The following is a 26,106-nucleotide window of genomic DNA, read 5'->3' as shown; positions in this document are numbered from 1 at the left end:
GCTTGTCTATATGGCCTCTATTCCCACTTTGATGAGAGTTTTTGTCATAAATGGTGGATTTTGTCAAATGCATTCTCTGCATCTATTGATATGATCATGTAGTTTTTATCCCTCATTTTGTTTATATGAGGTATCATGCTTATTGACTTGCAGATATTGTACCAGCCTTACATCCCTAGAATAAATCCCACTTGGTCATGATATGTGATCTTTTTAATGTATTGTTGGATTCAGTTTGCTAATATTTTGTTGAGGATCTTAGCATCTATGTTCATCAGGGATATTGGTCTATAATTCTCTTTCTTTGTTGTGTCTTTACCTAGTTTTGGAACTAGGATGCTGCTGGCCTGGTAAAATGAGCTTGGGAGTCTTCCCTCCTCTTGAATTTGCTGGAATGGTTTGAGAAGGGTAGATGTTAATTCTTTGAATGTTTGGTAAAATTCACCTCCAAAGCCACCTGGTCCACAGATTTTGTTTTTTGGGAATTTTTTTATTACTGCTTCAATTTCACTAGTTGTAATCTCTCTATTCAGATTCTCTACTTCTTCCTGATTAGGTTTTGGAAGATTGTATGCTTCCAGGAATTTATTCATTTTGTTCAGATTGACCAATTTGTTGGTATATAATTGTTTGTAATATTGTCTTACAATCCTTTGTTTTTCTTTGGTGTCAGTTGTTACTTCTCTTTTATTTCTGATTTTATTTATTTGGGTCCTCTTTTTTTTTTCTTGATGAGGTTGGTTAAAGGTTTGTCAATACTGTTTATCTTTTCAAAGAACCAGCTCTTGATTTCATTGATCTTTTGTATTGCTTTCGTTTGTTTGTTATTTCACTTATTTCTGCTCTGATCTTCATTATTTCCCACCTTCTACTCATTCTGGGCTTTGTTCTTTTTTTTTTTTTTAATATATCTTTATTTTTTATTTATTTTTAATATATCTTTATTGATTTCAGAGAGAGGAAAGGAGAGGGAGAGAGAGAGAAACATCAATGAAGAGAGAGTCATTGATCGAGCCTGCAACCCGGGCATGTGCCCTGACTGGGAATCCAACCCCGATCGCCTGGATCCCAGGTCGACGCTCAACTGCTGAGCCACGCCCGGCCGGGCTGTTTGTTGTTCTTTTTCAAGTCCCTTTCATTGTAAAGTTAGATTATTTGAGCTTTTTCTTGTTTCTTGAGGTAGGCCTGTAATGCTATGAATTTCCCTCTTAGAACTGGTTTCCCTGTGTCCCACAGATGTTGGGTTGTTTTGTTTTTTCATTTGTTTCAGTGTAACTTTTGATTTCTTCCTTGATCTTACTATCAACCCATTCATTGCTTAGAAACATATTATTTAGCTTCCATGTCTTTGTGTTTTCCATTTTTCTTCTTGTGATTGATTTCAAATTTCTTAAATTCCTTGAGTCTTGTTTTGTGTCCTAACATGTGGTCTATCCTAGAAAATATTCCCTGTGCACTTGAAAAGAAAGTCTCTTCTCCTGCTTTGGCGTGAAATGCTCTGAAGATATCAATTAAATCCATTTGATCTAGTGTGTCACTTAAGGCCATCTCCTTGCTGATTAACTGTCTGGAAGATCCATCCATTGATGTCAATAGGGTGTTAAAATCCCCCACCACGACTGTATTACTATCAGTCCCTTTACGTACATCAAAATGTGCTTTATATATTTTGGTGCTCCTATGTTGGGTGCATAAATGTTTACAAGGGTTATATCCTCTTGTCAGATTACTCCCTTTATTATGTAATGTCCTTCTTTGTCTCTTACTATAGCCTTGGTTTTAAAATCAATTTTTTCAGATAGAAGTATTGTTACCCCAGCTTTTTTTCCCTTTCCATCTGCATAAAATATTTTTCCCATCCCTTTACTTTTAGTCTGCTTGTAATTTTCATTCTGTGGCAGTCTCTTGAATACAGCATATACATGGGTCTCCTTTCGTATCCAACTACCTTATGTCTTTTGATCAGAGCACTTAAAGTGATTATTGATAGGTGTTTTTTAAAACTATGTTCCTGTTTCTCCCTCCCTCCTCTCCTCCTCCTCCTCCTCTTCAAGCTGTCCCTTTAGCATTTCTCGTAATACTGGTTTGGTGGTAACAAATTCCTTTAGCTTTTTGTTGTCTGGGAAGCTCTTTATTTCTCCTTCATTTCTAAATGACAGCCTTGCTGGGTAAAGTAGCCTTGGTTACTAGTAGGCCTTTGGTTTACGTTAGTTTGAATACTTCATGCCACTCCCTTCTGGCCTGAATGTTTCTATTGAGAGATCAGCTGACAGGCTTATGGGAGCTCCCTTGTAGGTCACTGTCTATACCTTCCCTTAAGATTCTCTCTTTGTCTTTAACTTTTGCCATTTTAATTATGTATTGGCGTGGGTCTCTTTGGGTCCATCTTGTTTGGGACTCTCTGTTCTTCCTGGACTTGTGTTTCCTTTACCAGGTTAGGGAAGTTTTCAGTCATTATTTCTTCAAATAGGTCTCTCTTCTCCTTCTGGTACCCCTATGATGTAGATGCTGTTACGCCTCACGTCCAAAGGTCTCTTATCATTTTTTAAATTCTTTTTTTTTTTAATCCTCACCTGAGGATATTCTTTCCATTGCCCTTTCAGAGTGGAAGGGGGGGAAGGGAGAAGTTTCGATGTGAGAGAGACACATTGATTGGTTGCCTCCTGCACACTGGGGCTGGGGATCGAGCCTGCAACTGAGATACATGCCCTTGGCTGGAATCGAACCTGGGACCCTTCAGTCCGTGGACCAATGCTCTAACTACTGAACCAAACTGGCCAGGGCTAAATTCTTTTTTTCTTTTGCTGCTCTGATTGGTTGTTTTTTCCTACCTTGTCTTCCAAATTGCTAACTCAGTCCTCTGCTTCATCAAGTCTACTCTTTATTCCTTCCAGTGTATTATTTCAGATATGTCAGTCTTCATTTATGATGGTCCTTTTTTATGGTTTTATCTCTTTTTTAATGCTGTTGAGCATCCTTATAATCACTACTCTGAACTCTGTATCTGATAAATTGCTTACCTCTATTTCATTTAGTTTTGAAAAATTCTCTCGTTCTTTCCTTTGGGGCCTGTTTGTCTCCCCATTTTGGCTTCCTCTTTATGTTTCTTTCTATGTATTAGGTAGATCTGCTATGACTACCAGTCTTGGTAGGGTGGCCTTATGCAGTAGGTGACCCGTACAACTCAGTGGAGCCATCTCCCAGATCACCCGAGTTGGGTGCTCTAAGGATGTTCCTGTGCATGTTATGTGGGCCTTCCTGTTGTAATTGAGTCTTGATTGCTATTGGTCCATTTGTGTGTGGGATCAACTCTTAGGTTGGCTAACAGTGAGGCTCAACTCTGCAACATAGTGTGTAGGCTACTGTGCAGGTGCTGATACATGAAATAGAATTCGCCCCAGCAGGGTTTGGTGCCTGCCGAGATCTCTCTGTGGATATGCTGCTTGTGAAGCTTACTGGATCCTGTTCTGTTGTTGTCTGAAGTTGGTCACTCGGTGTATTGGTTTTGGGCCTCTTTGGAAGGACTTTGGTGCAGGCCAATGTCAGGCACTTTTTGTTCTGGTCCTGGGCAACCTGTTTGGAGCTATCAGCAATCCACAGTTGTGGCTCCCTCTGTTGGGATTGGGTGCATGTGGAAAGGACTAAGCTGAGCACCAAGGTCTGCTTTTACTAGCACTGGGCTTGGGGGCAGATCAGCAAAAATCTCAAAGCACCCAGAGATCTGCCTCTGCCTTCAGGTTCTCTGTAGGGCTCAGTCACTTAAAGAGCCTTGGGCTATACTCCTCAGCAAGGATTAAGCTCCTCTGGTTGGGCAAGAGGGATTCCAATGGGTGAAACTATTGCTTCCCCCCAGGCCAATGCTGCATGGAGGGGAATGCTCTGACTGAGAAAGGTGGCTTCTGCAGCATGGGGAGAGGACTAAGCAAAGGGACCCTGTTGGCTGACCTCTCAGCTCTCCCCCAGAGCCACCAACCCCAGACTCTCCTCATGCAGCTCGTCTGCTCTGCCCTCTCCCCAACGGAGCCCAGAGAGACTGGCTGTGAACAAAATGTGTGTGTTGTTCCTTTAAGATGGTGCCTGCAATTCCAACCGTCTCTCCCTGGCAGAGAGAAACCCCATTGCTTTTCACAGGCAGATGTTATATGGGTGCCTTTCCCGGTTCTGGTGCTCTGGGCTGGGCAGCCTGACTTGGGGTTTAAACCCCAGAGTTCTCAGGGGGAACCCCCCCGAGCTAAGCTATCCCTCCAGAACTTCAGCTGCTGCCCGTGAGTGCCTGGCGAACCCTCTCATGCCTCTGCATCTTACCAGGCTCAATGTAGCCTCCTCTGTAAGTCCTGAGTCATAAAGCTCGTCTTCAGTTGGTTATTCAGGACGATTTTTCTATACTTTGTCATTCCAGTTTGGTCCTGGGAGGAGGTGAGTGCAGCTTCCACTCAGTCTGCCACCATCTTGGATCTGCCCTTGTCCCGGTTTCTTAAGCTATCAATTGACAAACCCATTTTCTAAGGGTCTTTGTTTTTGGTTGTTTATTCCTCACCGAGGATATTTTTTCTATTGCTGTTCAGAGAGTGGGGGGGGGGGGGGGGAGAAAGAGAGAGAGAAGTGAGAGAAACACATCAACTGGTTGCCTCCCGCATGTGCTCCGACTGGAGGTGGAGAGAGAACCTGCAACCCAGGTACGTGTCCTGACCGGAAAGAGAACCCATGACCCTTTAGTGAGCAGGCCGACGCTCTACCCACTGAGCAGCACTGGCCAGGGCTGTTTCCTAAGGTTCTGAGTGCTAGGTGAGAACATGCAGGTGAAGCGCCCAGCTGGAGGCGCTGAGTGGGCGTCACAGTAACTGCCACATGGCCTGCCAGTCACCAGACCACTTGACACGCACACTTTCAGTATCTCTGCAAGTCAGGAGGAGACTGTCGAACCAATCTGGGCAAGGCTGACACTCGCAGGTCAGCAGGCTGTGGAGAGTGAAGAGTGGGGCAAGGCCAATGGCACCAGGCTCACCTCCTGTCTGCAACCAGCTCCATCAGGCCATGCTCCAGCCTGCTGCTCACCCCAGAACCACCAGGGCCTCTCCTCCCCGGAGGCTGTCACCAGCACACACAGTATCCATGGGAGCCCCTGCAGGCACTCAGGGTTTCATAAATGGTAAGTCAGTATCATCGGAACAGTGCCCATCCCTAATTCTCTCATCTCATCCACATTAGTATCTTCAGTGATTGTGTCAAAGTGTTTCCTGAATCATAACATATACATAAGGCTTGTTTTCTGTACTTTAAAATGGATTGACGTGCTAGTGGCTAACCCCACTTTGCTGCCCCCAGGGAACTGTAAGCTCAATATTTCGTCTCCTCTAAGCTGGCTCAGGGTGGAGTGTGTCATGAGGGCTGGCCCTGACCACCCCAGCGGTGCATCTTGGTCTGTCCTTGGGTACCCTATTCTCCCGGCCAGGCACTGTTCTCTCATGCTGCCCTGAGCATTAGCCTGAGAAGCTAACTGCACAGGTGTTCTTTGAGGGTTAGAAGTTATGCCTCTAAGGAACAGATGAACTTTGAGAGGTTCCCAAAGAGTAGGGCTGTGAAAATCCAAAGGAAGGCACTGGAAACAGAGGGTTTGGGGTACCTGAAAATCGCAGATATTTGGAGCACAGGGTTTTGTCCCTGAACACCCAGTCACAATCTGTAGCCTGTTTCATCTATACAATTTAGTATAAGGAAATAATTTCTATTGCTGTTTTGATCAATGCTGACATACACATCAGTTACTACTTATGTAGGTGAGCAGGCAGATAAGAACAGCATGGTTAAATATTTAAATGTCGGCCTGCCAGGAGAAAAGTGCCAATGGCCAGCTGTAAGTCCCTATGAAAAATAGCATTTTCTGTAAGTGTGGCATCAAGGAAATGACAGCCACTACTGTTCCAAGCACTGTCAGAAAAGGAACACTCTGTAACAAGCCACTTTTTTGACAACTAGAAGGAAAAGCAAGAACTAGATTAACAGGAAAACCAGGTCCTTTCTTATTGAAAACAACAAATTTGAAATGACCCTTCAAATCGCAGAAATGAGTCCCAGGAAATGTCTTCTTTTCGCATAATACACCTCCTCTCTGGCCTCAGGCCTCTGTAAGTTAGAGGCCTCCTTTCTCTTCAGAGATGTGGTGAGCTAACCAGCACTGAGCTGTGTCAGGGCTCGTGGGGCTCCCGCCCGGATACCACGCAGCGTCTTCTCCTGAACTGCGCTGGCGCTGGTTCAACCTCCCCTGGGTTTTCTTGGAGTTAATCACAACACGTGGAAGGAAGAAACCACTGCATTTCCAGCCAGCGTCAGCCTGATGCAGTTTTGTGGTTTCAGTGTCAGGACCCGCAAACACTGTGCAGAAGCGAAACAAGAGGAGCTGCTGGCCAGGCAGACAGGTGCCCCTGACCCGCCCTCTCCCCACGGAGCCCCCAGCCCCTGGCGCGGGACCAGCGGCAAGACCCTGCTGCTGAAGAGAAATCACGTGACGGCGAGAGTCTACACACACATGCCCCTGCTGTGGCTGCCTGGTATCAGAAGTCACTTCAGGGTGCGGTCTGCTTTCAGACACACTCCACTGACATGCTCGGAACGTGTTGAGCTAAGTGGCGCTCAATGGGCACCAACTGGCTCCGAGTCAGCCAGCACGTTGCTGGGCCCCGGCTTAGCGTTTCTGCCTCGTCACCATCACCTCCTACTCAGCTGAATCAGAAGCAGCTTTTGAAAGGGTCACAGCCAGGACACAATGGTCCTGACACCTCTAATGGCTGTGACAGGGACAAGCACTTAATCTGCAAGTTATCCTGCAGGAAATGAACAGTGCAGGTTTATCAGCAAACAAAGTGCACAAACACTGGTCACACCCCGAGAGCCAAATGTGAACTTTCACAACGTTCACAGGATGCGATGGTCACCCACCTGCGAGCGTCAGAAGCGAGGTGAGTGTGCGGGGAGATCGCCTGCCTGCCCGGCCGCCTCAGGGGGATCAGCTGACGGAACCTTCTTGTTTGCCTCTTTCAAGGTTTTGGGAGTTTAATTTCCCATATTAAAAATAAGTTTCAGTGATTTTTAAAATTCGAAGTGTATGTGTTTTCCAAAAGCAAGGAGGCCGTGCTGCTGACTGCGGGAACACGGGGGCAGGCAGGCCTGCCACTGCAGGGGCTCAGCTGCAGTGGTTGGGGGTCTGCGGCACCCGGGCCTCAAACAACGTGTGGGTCCCAGAAAGCAGGGCTTCTCCAGGGCCGGGGAACTCAGCCCTGCAGTCAGAAGACAGCCTGGTGTGATGAAGCAAACACAAAATAAAGGCAGCACAATTCATTCAGAATGGTGGTGTCCCCTCCCTTTTCACACTGAATCCTGTGCTTCCAGGAGCCCCTGCCCCAGGCAGGCTGCACTCCCCCGGCTCCTCCACATTGGGCTGCTTTGCCTGGCCAAGGTGCAAAGGCAGGTCTGTCAAGGAGAGATGGAAAGGCTTGTGGAAGTCACCTGCCTTCCTTACTGAAATCAGGGGCCAGTAACGGGGTGAGAGGGTGAGGGCAGGCTCCATCGCACCCTTAATCCACCACCCTGGCTGTAACTTTCTCTCTGGGTTAGGCCAGGGGCCCCGAAATGTGCTGGGAGGTCTGAGTAGTACCACGGGGCCAGGCCTGCAGGTGGCCTCCCAAGGCCTCGGGCTCATCTCTGATGGGATCAACTCTCCACTGACCACACCGCATTCTAGACGGACTAGGTGAGCTCACCTGACACAGAGAACCAGCGTAGAAAGGGGCTTTCTTCCCAAATCCAGCATGAATGTTTTATTCAGTTATTTTCACTAATTTGATTTAGATTTGGTAAATTTCACTTCTATCTATTGATTCCTTTGTCAGTTTGAGATGTACATGTGTACCTGTGCATAAGATCCCTCGGAAACTTTATTAGGTACAACTTCACATTTTTGGTATATAGAAATAATTTTATTTTCATATTGCAGCACAGTAGACATACAATCAACATTCTTTCCTAGAGTGCAATATATAAATTATTCACATTAAAAATTAAGAACAGAAAGCTTCATACGCAGGAAGAATTTTAAAACATCTACCTACTTTAGTCTGTGTTTTGGCGCACACACTGCTAGCTCGATAAATCTGAATGGACGGGGCATCACACAGTGGGACACGGCACATTCGACGACTCCAGATGTGTAACTCACTGCACGGCCACCACCCTCCGCTTTGGTCGTGGGTTCCAGGCGCTGAGCCCTTCGTGGATCTGAAAGGCCCCCCCGAAGCACACCTGCCACGCTGGCATTTTAGAGATGGTGCTCGCTTTACTCCCCTTTATAGCGAGGGGGTCTTTTCTCCTTAAACGCCAGAAGACCTTCAAGTCTGTCTTTTGTTGGAATGGTCTAAGAGAAACAAGACATGATGTTACATGTACCAAAAAGTAAAATGTAAGCGTTTTATCTAAGAAAACTAATTAGAACACAATATAAAATTTTGAAATCTAGTAGCCATTTGAACAATTCTAATTACGTGACCACATTTATTATTCTAACTCCAAATAGGTTTTTTCCATTTCAAATATACTTAAAACAACCTGCTCTTAGGAACAAAGTAGAAACTTTGAATTAGATCTTTCTTCTCTGACATGTGCATCCATACTATGTATTCTAAGCAACTGCCTTCAATGCATTCCCACACATTTTAGTGAGTTTCATTTTCATTTTGATTCAGTTCAGCAATGATTTAACTCCTCTGAGACTTCTTCTTTGACATGTGTTTAGAAGTGTGTTGTTTAACCTTCTTTAAAGATTAAAACGCACCATTAACAGGTGGGATTTTCCACCTGTCTTTCTAGTTTAATTCTACTGTGGTCTGACAGAACACTTGGTGTGACTTCTGTTCCTTTACATTTGATAAGGTGTGACTTAGAGCCAAATATGTTTTCAGAGTTTTCCGTGGTCTCCAAGGCTCTCTGTGGAGGTCCATTATCTACTCCATTCCTGGCAGGTGCTCATCAATCCCAGGTGGAGACTTCTGAACAGGGACCTGCAGAGTCATACTCCAGCCGTGCCCCTAATCCACGGCAGCAGTTAAACGGAAGCTGATGCAGCTTCCAGTTCTCAGGAAAGGTAGGACAAAGTTCTGCTACGTTAGGTGCCCTAAAACAGTTACACCTTTCGGGAAAATCAGAGGAAGGAAAGGTGAAAGGGAGGGAGAAGGAGGGTGGCAGATAAGGGGAGGACGGAAGGATGATTTGTTCCCCTATAGAAAGCCCCACTAATTTATGTACAAAAAAGAAAACTGTACAACTGAATTAGTGAACTTTCATTGGGCAGGAGGGGAGGCAGAGGAGGTCAGGGAGAGCCGATGAGTCTTCAACACCTGTGTTCCCCAGCAGGCAGGTGGCTCACCGCCACCCGCCCCACCTCTGCGCTGCAGTGAGGGCTCAAGTCACTCACGAAACACACTGTGAGTCACAGAGACAGTTGCAGCACAAGTGGCGCTAACTTAACTACTCTAAGAGTTTTCTAAATTATGTAGACAACAGTCACTGGTTTGTGAACAGAGTCAATCAAAAGAGCTGATGGCAGTCAAGTATCAGAACTAATTTCAACATTTGTGTGACATGACTGCCCAGTGACACAGGATACATCTGACCTTCACAGAGGTCACCGGACTTTGTGAGGGCATCTGCGTTGAATGAATGATTGTATTACATACCTGAGCATAACAAGCTTCTTCTATGGCTAACCCTGTTACTAAATCCACCTGAGGATAAAAACATAGTTCATTTCAGCAGGAAAATCTTTGTGAAACATGGTATACTCGTTGTAAATTCAAACCTAATAACCCTACTCCCATGAACAGAGCCCTTCAATGTAATGTGGCAAATCCCAGGTGGGGCAGCAGGAGACACTGTGAAACCTGCTGCCTGGATTCACAGCCTGACTCCCCCATGTGGGACTGTGCCGCATTGGGTAAGATCTTTAACCTCTCTGTGCCCAAGAGAGCCGCAGCTGAACAAGGGGCTACCACCTGAGGAGATTGTAAGGATTAAGTGATTTATCCAGGTGAAGACTTTATGAGGTACCTAAGATACAAAGGCCACCCTCAGAGATACCGCGGGTTCGGTTCCAGTCCACAGCAATAAAGCAAGTATCGCAATAAAGCCACACAATGTTTCTGGTTTCCCAGTGCCTATAAAAGCTATGTTTACACTATACTGTAGCCCATTAAGTGTGCAACAGCATTGTGTCTACAACAATGCACATTCATTAAAAAATAGTTTATTGCTAAAAAATGCTAACCATCCCCTGAGCCTTCAGTGAGTCCTAAACTCTGCTGGTGGAGGGTCCTGCCTGGATGTTGATGGAAATGGAGGTATCTGTGAAGTACAATGAAGTGAGGGCGGGGTGTGAGTGTGTGTGTGTGTGTGTGTGTCTGTGTGTGAGTGTATGTGTAGTGTGTGTGTGTGTGTGTGTGAGTATATATATGTGTTTGTGTGCGTGTGTGTGTGTGTGAGAGAGAGACCTGGCACAGAGCAAAGGTCATGTAAGGCATTTGCTACTAAATATTGTTACTATTACATAAGAATTTAAAAAAAAAAATCTAATACTTTTATGTTAAAAACTACATATACTGCTAACAAATTCTCTCTCTTTTTACTGCTATTAAGCCCAGGATAATACAGTGGGCTCTGAGTCTACAAGGAATAAGTATCTTTCTTAAAAATTCCCATAACTTAACTAATTGGAAGTCCCAGTCAAGGGCTGCCTCGCCCTGCCCGGCCTGGGGCTCCCCTCCCTCGGAGTCCCACCCAGGGGCCCCACCTGCCGCCTTGCTTCCTGTGCCTCCCTGCAGAGAGCACCCAAGGGGTGCGAGGGGGCCAGGGCCAGGGCAGCCTCCGCCAAATCTTTTAATACCACAGTGCTGGTGCTGAGAACACACAGAGGCCCTTTCCTTCTGGGTTTTCTATGAGCGACTAGTCAGTAAGTCTTAACTCAATGGCAAAATCACAAGCAAGTCATTAGGCTGTACGGCTGAGGGTGGGTCACCAGTTCTGTGATTATGACAGTGAATTAACACCTGTTTGCAGAATGAAATCAACCATGTAGTTTAAAGAACCTCAGTGGCTCTCAGTAAAAGCAGCATGAAATCGCTGTATTTTAGAACATTAGAAATAACGCAGAGCTCTAACCTCCGTTCATTTAAGTTAAATCTCCACTGCCTGCTCCAGCAACAAACTCACCCATCAAGGAACTTACCTCCATCCCTTGATTAATTGCTAATTTTGCCACTCGCATTGCAACAGGTCCCTAAAATTCAAATTAAAGAAACAGACTTTAATCACTATTTATGCTAATTATACTGTACATCTCAGCAAAACTCAGACATTTCCTCTGTGGGGTCCGTACCACAGAAGCACTAACAGCCTGTTCTGCAGACTCCATAGGGCCTGCGGCTGGCAGACTCCACGCCTACGGGTCGGCAGGTGGTACGTGCCGGGGGGACCTACCTTTCTTCATCAGACCTCCCTGGAAGTTAAGAAAAGAGAGACAGAACATTTGGCACGGCACCACACCTATCCGAGTGTGACAGAACTTGGGCTGGGGTTCAGGAGTCCCCACCATCAGACACCCCCATTGGGGTCGGCATCAGTGTTTCAGACACGGGCTGTGTCCCCTCCAAGGGCATGGATGACTAAGCACGATGACCTGCAGTGCAGGGTGGTGTTCCCACACTGCACCAAGTCCCAGCAGTCCTTCTGCAGGTGAGCCCCCCAGGAAGGAGCCAGGTGCCACCCAAGAGCAGGAAAGCGCTACTTCTACCAGTGATGCATCCATGGGCTGAATCCCCAGAAACTGTTGATGTGCAAAGACCTGGACTTGAATGGCATATTTTAAAATGTCTTTTGAATGAAAATGAAAGGTGGGCTCTAAATAACAGGCAAAACAAAGGGCTCAACGAAGTGCGAGGCAGGCTGGTCCAGAAAGGCTCTCCCAGCAAGGGCACTGGAAGATCAGCATCGACCTATCTCAGGCTCTCCCTGTGTCACCTGCTTAAGAACCTCTCTCAGGCCAATTTTACTAGGGTTAGACGAGGATCAGAATCCTCCCACTCGTGATTTGTATGCAAGGCACACATACTAGTATTGCTTTTTAAAAATCATCAGTTTACTTTTTTTAAACATGGTGCTCCTCTCACTGAGAATCTTCTCCCTTCCCTTCTATCGCCAGCTGACCCTCATCTGGGTGCTGGTCACACTTCCAGTCACCAACCCCAAGCCCCGCTGCAATACAGCTGGGGCCTCAGGGGCGGGGGTGCCCTGGCCTCTGCCCGTCTAGCCTGCTTCCAGGGCGGCCAGGCTGTCCACAAAGCACACTTTGGTAGCAAAGTTCAGAAAACTAGAAAAACAAAGATGAAAATGCTCTTAGATAGAAGCTCATTTAATTAGTTTCTCTTTTAGAATACAAAACCAATGCTGCTTCTAGACAAGTCTTTTTTTGTTACAGAAATCAGCTGGAAATACTAATTTTACAGAAGCTTTCTAATTATTTGGAAGAGTAACCATTCGGTAACAAAGACTACAAAAATGAAGATTATTCTACCTGAAATTGTGTTGTGTAACTTTGCATCCAGTTTCAGCTATACATATTCTGACGTTATTCAACATCATCCCTGACCGGGGAAGAGGTCATTTTGGCGACTCGTGTCCTTCAGATGCAAGCTGGTGAGGACAGCCAAGCACTCTGTGTGGGTGCGGCTGCGCAGCAGAGTGGGGGGGCCTGGGGGCAGGCGGAGGCAGTGAGGGCCTTGCCACTCTAAGGGTCTCGGGGGGGGGGGGGCACGCTCCCAGGAGGGAGAAGGAATCGGGCTGAGAGAGGAGCTCTGGAGCAGGGAGCTGCCACTTACGTCCCAAGCCAGGAGAGGGTGCGCTAGAATGGGAATCATGCCATAACCTTACTTAAACACACCCCTGTATCTCAACTGAGGCATGTTGGTCACAAAGGTTTAAGCCAAGGGAAGTCAGTTAACCAATATTAAAACTAGTACTTGTCCTGATACTTGTACATTTAATCTCTCCTAAGGTAGAGGATTTCTCAAATATTTTCAAGAAATATAAATACTGAAGTTACAGTGAGAGTCTTTTTTTTCTTTTCTTTTTTTAATATATCTTTATTGATTTTAGAGAGAGGAAAGGAGACGGAGAGAGAGAGATAGAAACATCAATGATGAGAGAGTCATTGATCGGCTGCAGCGTGCAACCCGGGCATGTGCCCTGACCGGGAATCGAACCCTGATCGCCTGGACCCTAGGTCAACGCTTAACCGCTGAGCCACGCCCGGCTGGGCAGAGTCTTTTGTTTCTTAACAGCAATAAAAACCGTTTCTATGTGCTCCCTCTCCATCAACTCAGAGTGTGAGGCTGTGTTACCCTATATGGGGAATCAGTCAGAGAAGGGCCTGCCCTGAAAGAGCTCGGAGCGCACAGGCTAATCAAGGACTGAAGCAGTATGCACACCAGGCCCCTGGGCAGCCCTGGGACAGGTGTGTCACAGCAGCCTGGCCTCTGACAACAACGGAATCCAGTAACACCTCCTGAAACTGGACGCAAAGATCCCGACAAATGTGAGGGGTTCTGGAGAGGAATTTCGTCAGATTCCCCAAAGAATCTATGGCCTCAAACAGACTGAGTCCTATTCGCACTAAATGACTGAGTTCAAGAGGGAGTTATTCTGATCCCAGAAATGGTTAAAGGGTTATAAAACCTGACACTCCACTAGGGATAAAGCCAAATCACAAATGTTTACATAGCAAAAACCCTTTAGTCCACAATTTCAGAAGAAAGGAATATTTGAAAAATACACTAGGAAGAATGTGAGAACAAAGAAACCTTTACACAGACCCAGGCGCACAGCTGTTCCTATCGCAGGTGACGGCTGCCATCTGTGAGTAAATGCACAGCGAGTCCCAGGTTTGACAGCGTAACTGGGAGGAAGTATATTGTGCTCATGGGACTTAGAATAATACCCTCGTCACCACAGAAACAAACACTGAGACAAACCCCTGCTGCTGTTGGGGCGGTGACCTCTCGAGGCCGTCACAGCCAGACCCACTCTGGCACGGCCACCTGTGCTCTCCTGGCCTGTGTGTCGGTGAACCTCAGCTGGGGTTGATCCAGGGACAGCCCATCCATCGCTATTTTCGTCCACATGTCTGGTGCAGGCCAGAGCATTCAGGTGGTGAACTCAGTGCTAACAAGTGCTGGCACCTGATGAAAGCGCTTGCGACACATTTCAAAGTATGGCTGCAGTAGCGTCTCATTACCTTCAAGTCTGCACTTTAATTCTGAAGGCTTTCAATGCTAATCAAGTACAGGCAAACCTCAGTTCTCGAACATCTCCCATCTCCAACAATTCGCTTCTTCACCGACCACCCCTTCATGCTGACCTGTACCTGTGTGATCAGTCTCACGTCTCTCAGGCAACAAAAAACAGAACGAGTGAGTATGAGTCAGTTTACCGCTAACCCTCACGTTGTTAACATCTTAGGAAATTGTGCAGTGAATATTTTCATGGTTTTTTTTGCTTTTGTTGCAGCTTATTAAATTTTAATTTTTTACTGTACATTTCCTTTTTGTTAAAATTTCATTTACATGTTCTTTTTGTTTTTAAAGTGTTTACAGATTAAATAGTACAGTAGACATGTACTGTATAAAGAAAGGTGAAACAGAATCACTGGGGGGTCTGGAGTGGATTAATTCAATTTACATTACGTCTAGTGGGGAAAAATCATTTGGTTTTCAAATAGCCTCCAGAATGAATTACGTTTGAGGACCGAGGTTCCTCTGTAGACTATTTCTAGTTTTGCAGCTACCATGTACTTCCACTTGGAAAGCAAGACAAGGACCGCACGAGTACGTGAAGCGACTGCTGTTTCTGTAAATCAGCTGTAAGTTACCTAAAAAGAGGAAGTGGATAGTAAGTACCTGAGGCAAGAACTCTTTCGCCAGGTCCAAGGCCTTTCTATAGGCTGCATCGCCCCCCGGGTTCTGTTCCAGAACGTGGCTGACCAAGCCCACTGCCTTGGCTTCCTGGCCATCCAGCACCCGGGCAGAGAAGATAAGCTCTTTGGCCAGGGACATCCCGATGGCGCGAGGCAGGCGCTGTGTTCCCCCTGCAGAGTGAAGAGAGAAAGTGCAGGCAGTGAGCGAATACCCTCTAGGTTTAACATTTCACTATTTCACTTCTTTATTTACAAAAATAAACCAGGGCCATACGTTTACATGTCAAAATTAGTAACTGGAAAGCTACTTCAAAACAGACTCTAATCTCTGAATTAGTTTATCAAATGAATATCAAGAAGCACGTGAGAATCTCGTGTCATCGTTAAGTGACTCGGGCACTAGCTATTCCTTGCAGCACAGCCAGAGAGCTCCGGAGCCGAACCCACAGCCGCAGCCACAGGAAGAGTCACAGGGCACGCGCTGCCCGCAGCCATTCCCAAGGCGTCAAGGACAGGTCCACCAGGTTAGGCAAAGCTCATCAAATTCTGAGAAATTCAACTCATGTGCTTTTAAAGAATCATTTATGGTAAATGGCATGAGAACTAACTCTAATTTAGTAAAAATAAAAACAGGTGGTTCCTCATGAAAATAGGATCTGTGCTGATAGTCATTTCTCAGTGCCAGTATTAATGGTCCCTGACACTGGGGCCAGGAGCTCATTCAACAGAAAGCTGGACAAGGGCAGGCACTTTCTTACTCGTAGCCTCAATATGAAAACAGATGCAATATTAAGATCCATCTAAACCTTATCATTAAAGTGGCCGCTGGGCTCCCCAGGCCACCGGTGGCCCGGAGGCAGGTAGTGGCTGATGGCCAAGTTTCAGAGGAGAGAAGACACACGCTCACAGTGTTCCATTTGGTCCAAAGTTTACACTTTTCTTCTGTATTAGTTGCCAATGACAATTAAAACTGGGAGGGTGATTTCCTAGAAAAACCAATTTCCACCTGACAGTGAACAGGGCTGCCCCACCCCACACTCCCTTCTACAGGCTGCTCCACCTCTGCATGGGAGGTTTGCTTTCCTTTACACGCCTTCCAAAGGACAGCAACACTTCTTACTTGCATCTCAATCAAAAGTGGAATAATGAAAAATAAAGATCACAGGTTTTGGGAAAGCACATTCCCTTCGGTAACTTGGCATGTTCCCGAGTTTCACAGACAGGTCCATCAGGTTAGGCAAAGCTTAACCTCCTACACGAGAAGAGCTTAACCTCCACACCAAGAACCATGACCAGCACTGAGAGAGCACAGTGGTCAGGACTGACATCTTCAACAGGGCCTGTGCACTGACACAAACACAGTGAGTACTGCTTCTATAAAACAGCTCTTCATTAAGTTGTTTACACTGCCCAAGCAGTGAGAAATGGTGAGTTTGTGTTTTACCCAATATGGCAGAAACTGTGTCTGAAAAAAATGAAGCACTGGCAAATTTAAATCGAACTGCAAACAATGCTACTACTGCTCAGTGTAGTAAAGATAGATTTGAGAACTGTGGGGCAAGCTGCATGGAAAATACAGGTTATTTACAGTGTTTCCAAGGACAGCTGATTAGAACAGAGATATAAATAATGCAGCCCAGATAGCTATATTTACTCATGGAGCTGATTAGAACTGTCAGGAGACAGAGGAACTTATGGATATAGTGCTCATGATAAGCACAACAAAAGGAAATTATTCTTGTGTTCTGTAAAAAGTTAAATGTAGATTGGTCAAAATAACAAATGTGATCCTCAGTGGTTAATGTTAAGTAGCACTTTTTATTCAGCTGAAACTCAATATTGTGCAAGTTCATAAGGCTTAAGCCCAGTTATCCTATCACTTCGCTTATACTAGCACATTCCCCAGGAATGAGGATTCTGTAAACATTTAACGAAAGAACAGTCACAAAACTAACACCGTGAAACAGACCCACCACCTTGAGCTGAATGCTATACGTTTCAACACTTTTCTCAATGAACCAAACGCTGGAGGACAGGACACCAGGTTGAGAGGTCATGTTTTCTGATGAAAACAAGCATCACAGAACCCGAGGGAAAACCCTCATCTTGGCTCACCCACTAACACTGCACCCAAGACTTGGCTTTTTGGGTGACATCATGAGCCATCCACTCCAGGTTCTTCATATAAGTGGAATCATACGGCATTTGCCCATTTTACAACTGGCTTATTCCACTGAGCTTGTCCTCAGGTTCATCCAGGTTGTGGCCTGCTTCAGAATTTCCTTCTTTGGGAACGTTCCATTGTACGGGCATACGGTGCTTTGTTTCTTCCCCCTTGATGGACAGGAGGGTTGCTCCACCTTTTGGCTTTAGGACAATGCTGCTATGAATGTGTGTGTACAATTCTTTTGGGTAGACAGCCAGAAGAGGAACTGTTGGATCATAGGGTGACTCTCTTTAATTTTTGAGGAACAGCCATACTGTCTTCCATAGCAGCTGCACCATTGTACATTCCCATCAAGAGGGCACAAGTACTCAGTTTCACCACATTCTCCTAACACTGGTAATTTTCTGCTTTTGTGTTCCGTTTTTGTTGTTCAACAGCAGCCACCCTAATGGGTGTGCAGCAGTATCTCACTGTGTTTTCTGACTTGCATTTCCCTAACGACTCCCGATGCTGTCATGTGTTTATCAGCCATTGGCATCTTCTTTGAAGAAAAGTCTATTTAAGTCTGTTGCCCATTTTTTAATTGTTTTGTTGTTGCTGAGTTGTAGGAGTTCTTTATATATTCTGAATACCAATCCCTTACCAGCTAAATGGTTAGCAAATACTTTCATGGGCTGCCTTCCCACTGCCTGATGCACAGAAGTTTTGAATGTTGATGAAATCTAGTTTGTCTGCTTTTGCTTCTGTTCCCTGTGCTTTTCATGTCATAGTCAAGAAATCACTGCCGGGTCCAATGCCACTTAGTCTCCCCACTGTTTCCTTCTAAGGGATTTGTACTTTCCACTCCAACAGTAAAGCCTCTGATCCATTTCAAGGTACTTTTTGTGTGCAATGCAGGGTAAGGGCCCCGCTTTGTTTCTTCCAGGTGGAAGTGCAGCCTTCCCAGCACCGTTTTTGAAAGGGGCTATCTTCCACAGTTGCACAGTGTCTGATTTGATTCCCTCACTCTTACTGAAGTGCTTTTCCTTAAGAAACCTGTTTGGCCCACTCTCCTACGCTGCAGTCAGTTTGCAGAAATCTAAGACTGATCGTCGAAGCTGTGTTTTTACATTTGTGGACGTGAAAAGACCCAACCCCTACGACTTCCAGGAATATAAAATTTGTGATTTCAAATTTTGTAAAAATGATGCGGCCTGTTCAGTTTGCCTTTCTCAATTAATGCTGATAGTGTGAGCGGAGAGCTACAGAACTAGAAGTGGTGAGCCTCAGTGCAATATGGCAATGAGCTAAACATGGCTGCCACGGACCTCAGGTTTCTACAAACGCCTCACGAATAGTTCCCTAAACAGAACTCTCTATGCCGATATTCTGCTCCAGTCTGGAAGCACTTGTGTTTATGAATTAAACAAAACACTGCTGCTCACTCACAGTCGGGCTCAATGCGGCACCACATCTCACAACTGAGAGACAAGAAGTGCCCGAGACCTGGTGCAGAAGGAAAGGGGGCATACTAGAGGGAATTCGCTTTCCTTCACCTTGTATTAATCCTGAATATTATATTTTAATATTAGTTCAAAGTTGGGTATCGTTCTCACGGGCATTTGAGTTCAGGATCACTCAAGTGCCATCTCTAGATACAGCCTTGGGGACCAGTGAAATTAAACAATGGAATTAAACAAAATTGTTCCATGCCGACAACAGCCCTACTGCACTGCAGGTTCCCAGAGCTCTACGGCACTATTCAAACTCTCACCACTATCCACCCCACAGCCTCCAGCACGGAGCCCTGACTCCTGCCAGGCCTGCTCTGCGCTGAGTATCAGAGGCTTTTCATAACCTGCCCTAAGTCCCTAAGTTAGATTGCAGAAATAGTGTGCAAACCTACCTCTGCCTGAGTCTTACCTACTATGTGGTAAGTAAAGAGTAAATTATGAAATGAATGCACAGCTTGAACTTATTTGATGAGAAAGGTGTGTGTGATATCTATAAGTAGGTGCATAGTATAAATAGGTACATACATGTACCAAATATGCCCAAACAGTTAGGTGTCTCTGTAGGGGTCAGCCTTATTATTTACAAAATGTTCTGCACCATGCAGGTAATCTGACCCTGGAATAGAAACAAGAGTGCTACAGGCCTCTGGAAGACCACAACACAGGGAGACACAGAGCCAGCCACTAAGGAAAAGCATCGAGCCACTGCCTATATTCCCAGGAAGCATTCAGGCTTCTGGAAGCCTCGGTTTCCCTGGGCTGGCCACAGTCCTCAGAGATCACGGTATCCACAAGTAATACATGCCCAGGACGCTCTTGCAGGCACCGCACTGCACAACTGAATCCAGGAAAAATGTGCATGAGCCAAGAATGCACAGGACGCTCCTGCGGGCACCCCATGGTACTGGTACTATCAAATCCTGGAGAAATGTGCAAGAGCCAAGAACTCACAGGCTGCTGCTGAAAAACAAGTACCTCACCTATCCTTGGGGGCAGTAAACTTAAAGCATGTTTTGCTTCCACAGAAAACAACCATTCCTGAGTTACTTTATCACCAGAAAAGGGTATTATTCTATGGTGTTTCATGAATCTGCATGTGGGTACAGCAGGGTTACAAGAACTGAGATCTAAGTCCGCATCACTATGTTAAGAAGAAAAGGCAGCATCTTGGCCATGGACCCTGCCCCTTCTAATGTGGGGATGCTCAGGAAACACCAGCTGATTTCCAAGGCTTTCTGCCTTGGCTCTGTAAACAAGACTTACTCGGCAGGTCTGAAGCAGGCCCTCAGGCTCTGCACTTCTAACGGGCTCCAACATTCACACAAGGAGATGGTGGATTTTCTGACCCACTGCTGTAAAATGTGAGATGGCAGGCAATTTTTAATAAAGAAATAGAAGTTACATAACCAAATGAATAGCCACCACTTTTGGATACCCCTTTTGGAACTAATTTTCAAGTGACAACACACTTGTTCGTTCATTCAAGAACCTATTGCAACTTCCTGTTAGGCATGTGGGTAGAGCTGTAAGTTAAACAAGCCCCTGCCTCCTGGAGCTAACACTCCCGTCGGGAAGCCCACAGTAAGCAAGCGCACACTACCAGTAGGCAGTAGGCGGAGTGCGGGGAGGACAGTTCACACAGGACTCTGAGGGGGGGCTCTGAGGTGACCCAGAGCTGAGGCCAGGGGAGCACAGGGAGGCATGAGCAGCAGCAAGAGCAGCCTGAAAGAAGCAGGGCCAGATCCCAGAGGAACCACAGTCTGGTAGGACCACGGGTTTGCCCTGAGGGTGACAGGAAGCACTGAGCATCTGAGAGCATCTTCTGTAGTGTTGTGAGGAATGTGATTCTCTAGTGAAGATCTGGGTTTGAGAAGAGGAAGGAGCTAAGCAGATGTCTATACTGTTTGCAGTAGGGCATCAACCAGATCAGAGAGAAAGGGTAAAACAAGTCCCAAAAGCTTTCAATGCCTGTCACTGGCTGCTCAACCTCCACTGCCTCCACTAAAATCCTGGTCTTTTGTGAAAACCTCCACTTGTATGCAGCCTGGGACAGAAGATCCTACCCATGGGGGCTGAGTGGCCCCATCTCCCTCTCTGCCCTGGCACAGCTGGGCAGGCATCCAAGTCAGGTCTGGTCCACTGGGTGTTACTCCCCAGGACTGGGAGTCCTGAATGGATGACCCTGTAACACGAAGACTTTGAGCTTACAGGCAATGCAGGGGCAGTGGAATGTCTAGTTCCATTCTGTGCTCCAAGCACTGTTCTCTAGCCAGGTACTGAGGCTGGACACCTTACAATAAAGGTCCTGTCCATTTAGGGTGGCCAGCGTCAATTTCTTTTCAACGCCATGAATGATGCAATAACATAGCTAGTTTTGTTTTCCTCTTTCGAAAATAGATAAAGCTCAATGGGACTTCACGTTTTACTTTTTGCAAATAAAATCCATTTGTTGAGTGACCTTGTATGTGCCAGGCTCTGTCCCAGGTGCTGACGAACATGGTGACCAGAAAGACCATCCCTACCTTATGAAGCTTATTATCTTCAAGGCAGAGAGGGAAGAAAGGAAACAAGCAACAAGCACTTAGGAAAACACAGAGGTTGTAGTGAGTGTTACGGAAGGAATTTAAGGCAGGAAAAAAGTTCTGAGGTAATCTCTAGATGGCTTATTTAGACTGGGTGGTGGGGGAGCAACCGCTGGATCAATGTGAAGCCCGTGTCTGAATGCTAACAAGACAGCACGTGCAGATCAGGTAGAACACGGGATGGTGAGAGCAGCCAGGGGAAACCACAGGGGAAGCCGAGCTCAGCGTGCTCGAGGCCCAGAAAGGTGGCCACTGAAGCTGTGGGGAGGAGAATGCGTGGGGTGCGGCAAAGCGCGGCGGGACAGGCAGGGTGCAGACCACTCACACGCAATGCGGGTTTACATCTGTGTCTTCCACAGGACACCAGGGGTCCTGAGTGGAAAGCGACGTGACTTGCCTTTTAGAAGATCCTTTGTAAGCTTGGAAGAGATTATAGGGCAAGATAAAAGCAGAGTGCCCAGTGAGAGGCTACTGCCCAAGTGCAGTATGATGGCAGATGGGACTGAACTAGGGCAGCAAAGGAAGAGGTAGGAGCTGAGATTTGGAGCAAGTGTTGTCCAAAATTGCTAGTGAAATGGGTGTGAGAAGGGAAATCCATCCACAGTGTGGATTTCTGGCGTCAGTGCACGAGTAGAAGGTGGTGTTGTTTACTGACACTGGAGAGGCGGGGGGGACAGGGTGCTCTGGCCATGCTAAGTTTGCCTTTTATGTGTGTAAGTGGGGCCATCAAGCATGTGATTGGATATGCAGCCTGATTATTAATCACTACCCTATAGATGGCATTCAAAGCCAGGGGCCTGGATGAGATCTGTTTACCTATCTCACCTAGGGAGATAAAGGAGCAGAGGAGGAGTCAGCAAGAGCCTGAGAAGTACTCACTGAAGTGGAAGAAGGTGGGTGGTGCAGGGGAAGGTGGTATCAACTGTAGCCAATCACTTCCAGACACCTACCCTACCACTCACCCTGCCCTCTTCCAGTGAAGTGCAGTGGTCTTCTAGGAAAGATTTCCTCCCTGAAATAAAGACACCCAGGAATAAACAGGTTTCTTCCACGATGCTGTCATGTTTACACGTGACACCAGGGGCAATGGCAGCCACTTTATGACCCTGAGGGAAGCCAGCAAAAGCTGAATGCTCAAACTGAAGATGGTGCAACAGAAAGACATCACTGAGCCGCTGAACTTACTAATCCTGACACTGCCTTACTTTGTGTGGTGTTACGAGGTATTTTCGTATTGCCTAAGCTACCTGAAATAGGACTTCCTGTTATTTGTACCAAAAATTTTCTGGAAGTATAGATGGATTGAGGAAAGAGATCTGGACACACATTTTGAAGAGTGGAAGGCAAACATACTGGGGAAATATGGTAGGATTTCTGGGCAGGTTTAATTGCACATTTGACATTTGTGGTCCTGAGATGAGTCAGCATGGGGGTGGGCACAGAATAGGTAGATAAGCTCCAACTTTGCTCATTTAATCCTCACAATTCCCCTATGAGGTTGGTGCAAAGGTAGTTAAAGTTATTTTTAAGGAAGTCATCATCACAAAGGATCATAAAATCTAAGCTGAGTGGGGAGAGGAGGGACATGGCTGAGAGGGGAAGTGTCCTGTGAGGTCCAAGAAGACCTGAAAGGTTAGGGTGTTGCCAAGCGAGGTGCAGGAAATCTAGATTCAGAACGGAGATGCTATTGGTGACGCTGAAGCCCAGCGCATTACCGTGGGGGCACTGGGAGCAGATGGGAAGGAGGAAAGACCTCTGGAGATGTATCAGAGAGCATTACCGTGGGGGCACCGGGAGCAGATGGGAAGGAGGAAAGACCTCTGGAGATGTATCAGAGAGAGAGAGCTGTCTGCAGTCCCATGCATGGTGTAATGTGATGTGCAAAATGTTCATCGCAGTTTAAAACCCAGTGAGTAGAAAATATTAGGATCCTGGGGATCTATGACTCTCAGTGGGAAAAATAGCATTTCGTAGCCATTCAATTTATTAAAATACTAAGTAACAATAACATGATCTCCGCATAATACTTAGCATTTTAAATATCAATGACCTAATTCTTCAACATTTAATGAATTCATTAGGGAATATGTTTGTGTGGAGAAAACAAATCTATCAAGTACGAATTATTTTTCCTTCTATGTGGATTAAACATATAATGTAATAAAATAAAGAATTTAAAACTGTTCACTGGTCAAGTGAAAGTCTGGTGGTGGGGGCAGCAGTGGGCATCCAGGTGAGGGTGGGACCAGCGACAGGGTGTTGGTTGGTGAAAGAGTGAGTGGAACAGCAAATACCCGAGGTTCATTCACATCCAAATCTAATTCTCTTCTTGACACTGAAATTCTGGAAGCAGGTAGCTTTGAACGTGTGTCTAAAGCCACAGACAAAATGACAGGATGAAAACACTCAAAATGGTGTGATATCTTATTTCTTTTGTATCAATAATACAAAAATAAAAGTTTGTAACTTAAGAGTTTAAACGGTTGATGCTTTTCCTTTACTTACTAATTTCAAAATAACAAGGTGCTTCCCCAGCATCATGCATGCGGTAACCATCTGGTTTTTAACTGCTGAGAACCATCACACTCAGACTTCACACAGTGGAGGCCCTAGAAGCCCCTGCAGTTGTCCTTGTTACTTTACCGCTCAAACCACCCTGCCTCTGGCTAGTGAGCACTTCCCTAAGATTGGCTCTCCAGTCCTTTCAACATGACCGTATTGTCTTTGATAACCTCTTATGATCTGCCATCACAAAATGTTCCGAGCTCTTGGTGCACATCTCCGCCCAGAGCTCAAGCTCTGTCCAATGGGGCTGCGTTTTAAAACCTAACCCTCTGCTCCCATCATAACCAAAAATGAGCACTCCCGAGCGCACGTGGGGAGTTCTCCGCAGCGGGGACCTTGCCATGTGACACTACCAAGTCCTCCCCTTTCACTGTCTACCTTATATATTCAGTTTCTGTAACAATACCTACACTTTGATTGCTTTAACTACTTCCTCGAAACTTTGTAAGCAGACCACAAAATTCTGGGACGTTTTCTCAAGGCTGCAGAGAGAGCAGAGATGGCCTCCCTATAACGTCCTCTGCTATCCCCAGCCTGCCTCTCTATTTTCCAGGCTATCTCATGGTCTGAAAAGGCCGCCGAGGCCTTGCCATCACGTTTGCAAGCCAGGGAGCAGGAAGGAAGATCAGGGGAAGGGCAGAGGTGCTGTTTTCAGAACCACTGGTTAAGTCCCAGCCAACAACTGCTTCCACCTGTGCTTAGAACTTGCATATCTGTCCTTATAGAGGTGGCAGGTCACCTTCCTGCTGTGTTTCGAAGATGCACAGGAAATAAAATCGGGACTCTTACTACGGGAAAATGAAACGGCTAAAACTATTTTATTATGTAACAAAAGGTCTTCATGTGTATGTATTATTTGGATACAATGAAAATATATTTGAAATGACATATTCCTGTTCAAACTTTTTCCATCATTTAATCTATTATTTTAAGAAGGTATCATTTTCCCCCCCTAGGTAATGGGTACCTTGGGATTATACCACTTACAACAAATTTAAAGTATCAACCTCTATGTCAATAGTGGCTTAAACAGAGCAACCTGGTTTTTGTCAGAGAAGGCAATGAAATTCTGCAGCGTCTGCCTGTCTCCCCTCCCCTTGCACCCCTGCTATCTCGCGATGCCATGACAGGTGCAGCAGCCACCCCCAAATACAGATGCCACTTTCCTTTTGTTGCATTTGTATATACTTAAATAAATTTAAATGAGCTCTGTTTAACATTTGACAAATCAATTATAACGTAAAATGTTTTAAATCACAGAACTCAACTTACGGCTTTGGGTTATAAATTATGTTGTAATATTTACAAGGGAGAAGAGAGCAAGTATGACTATTTCTATTTTGAGGGAGTTCTTTTTTAGCTTATATCTTATCCCTTCTCTTATGACTTCATGAAGAAGGAAGCCACAGTAATAAAGGGGGGCACTCACAGCAAGCACTTTACAGTGAAAGCTATGTAGATGCTACATTAGGGCCACCTGTTGACAGAATCTGAGGCGACCTCTGACTCCTGCAAGTAAATATCACCTTTGAATTCCTTCTAAATCCCCTCCCATAAACAGCAAGCCCCACTTAAAATTATTTTCTCCTCGAGCTGTGAGGAAACATGCCATAGACCGTGAGCTTTGGATTCCAATGCCTGCTATAGCTCATGAGCGTGGAAACCTCTTAGAGGGTGTCAGGCAAGCGCTTTCCTGATAGATCTGGGCTGCATGCTTACACAACTGACTTCCTTTCACACAAAACACAGGGTCAAAGAGGACGTGCTGCATAGGCAAACACGGTGTGTGCACCGGTCTCATAACATGTGTCACAATCATGTGAAAGCACAGAAATATTTATCCTTCAATCTGTGACCAATGTTTACAGTGTTGTAATACTTCCCATTCCCTGAGGCTTTGCCGGATGTTGTAAAGCAATGAGGACACGTGCATGTGCACGCGCGCGCGCACACACACACACACACACACACACACACACACGGGGGGGGGAAGGGCGGACGGTAGTGACTGAGGAGGAAACCTAACTGGCTAACCCCAGCAGAAACCACCTGAAACACATCAGCTCGCACTTTACATGGCTCATGCGAAAGGACCACTCAGCAAAAGCTTTTAGGGCAAGGTTAGGAAGACTGGACATACACATTTTTTTCCAGATCAAATTAAGCTGACAGGCCAGAAACTGAAACCTCTGCGACACCGCTTCCACTAGTACTTAATATAGAAAGCTCTCTTGACTACTATCCCATTCACTGACCGAGAAAGAGATCAATATACCAAAGTTTTATTCA

General features: G+C 45.8%; 1 protein-coding gene across 1 annotated transcript in view; it reads right to left on the bottom strand.

The window, feature by feature from the left end:
- Positions 1 to 7,951: 7,951 nt before the first annotated feature.
- AUH (AU RNA binding methylglutaconyl-CoA hydratase) overlaps positions 7,952 to 26,106 on the bottom strand; it is a 158,612-nt gene continuing 140,457 nt past the window's right edge. The window contains 4 exon segments of the mRNA XM_087822523.1: positions 7,952 to 8,407; positions 9,726 to 9,773; positions 11,270 to 11,320; positions 14,994 to 15,181. Coding sequence (XP_087678649.1) covers positions 8,330 to 8,407; positions 9,726 to 9,773; positions 11,270 to 11,320; positions 14,994 to 15,181 — 365 coding nt within the window. The 3' untranslated portion in view covers positions 7,952 to 8,329.

The sequence above is a fragment of the Miniopterus natalensis genome, chromosome 12, assembly GCF_054644295.1.
Source record: "Miniopterus natalensis isolate mMinNat1 chromosome 12, mMinNat1.hap1, whole genome shotgun sequence".
NCBI lineage: Eukaryota > Metazoa > Chordata > Mammalia > Chiroptera > Miniopteridae > Miniopterus > Miniopterus natalensis.
The sequence above is the reverse complement of the archived record's forward strand: the minus strand, read 5'-3'. Positions and strand labels throughout refer to the sequence as shown.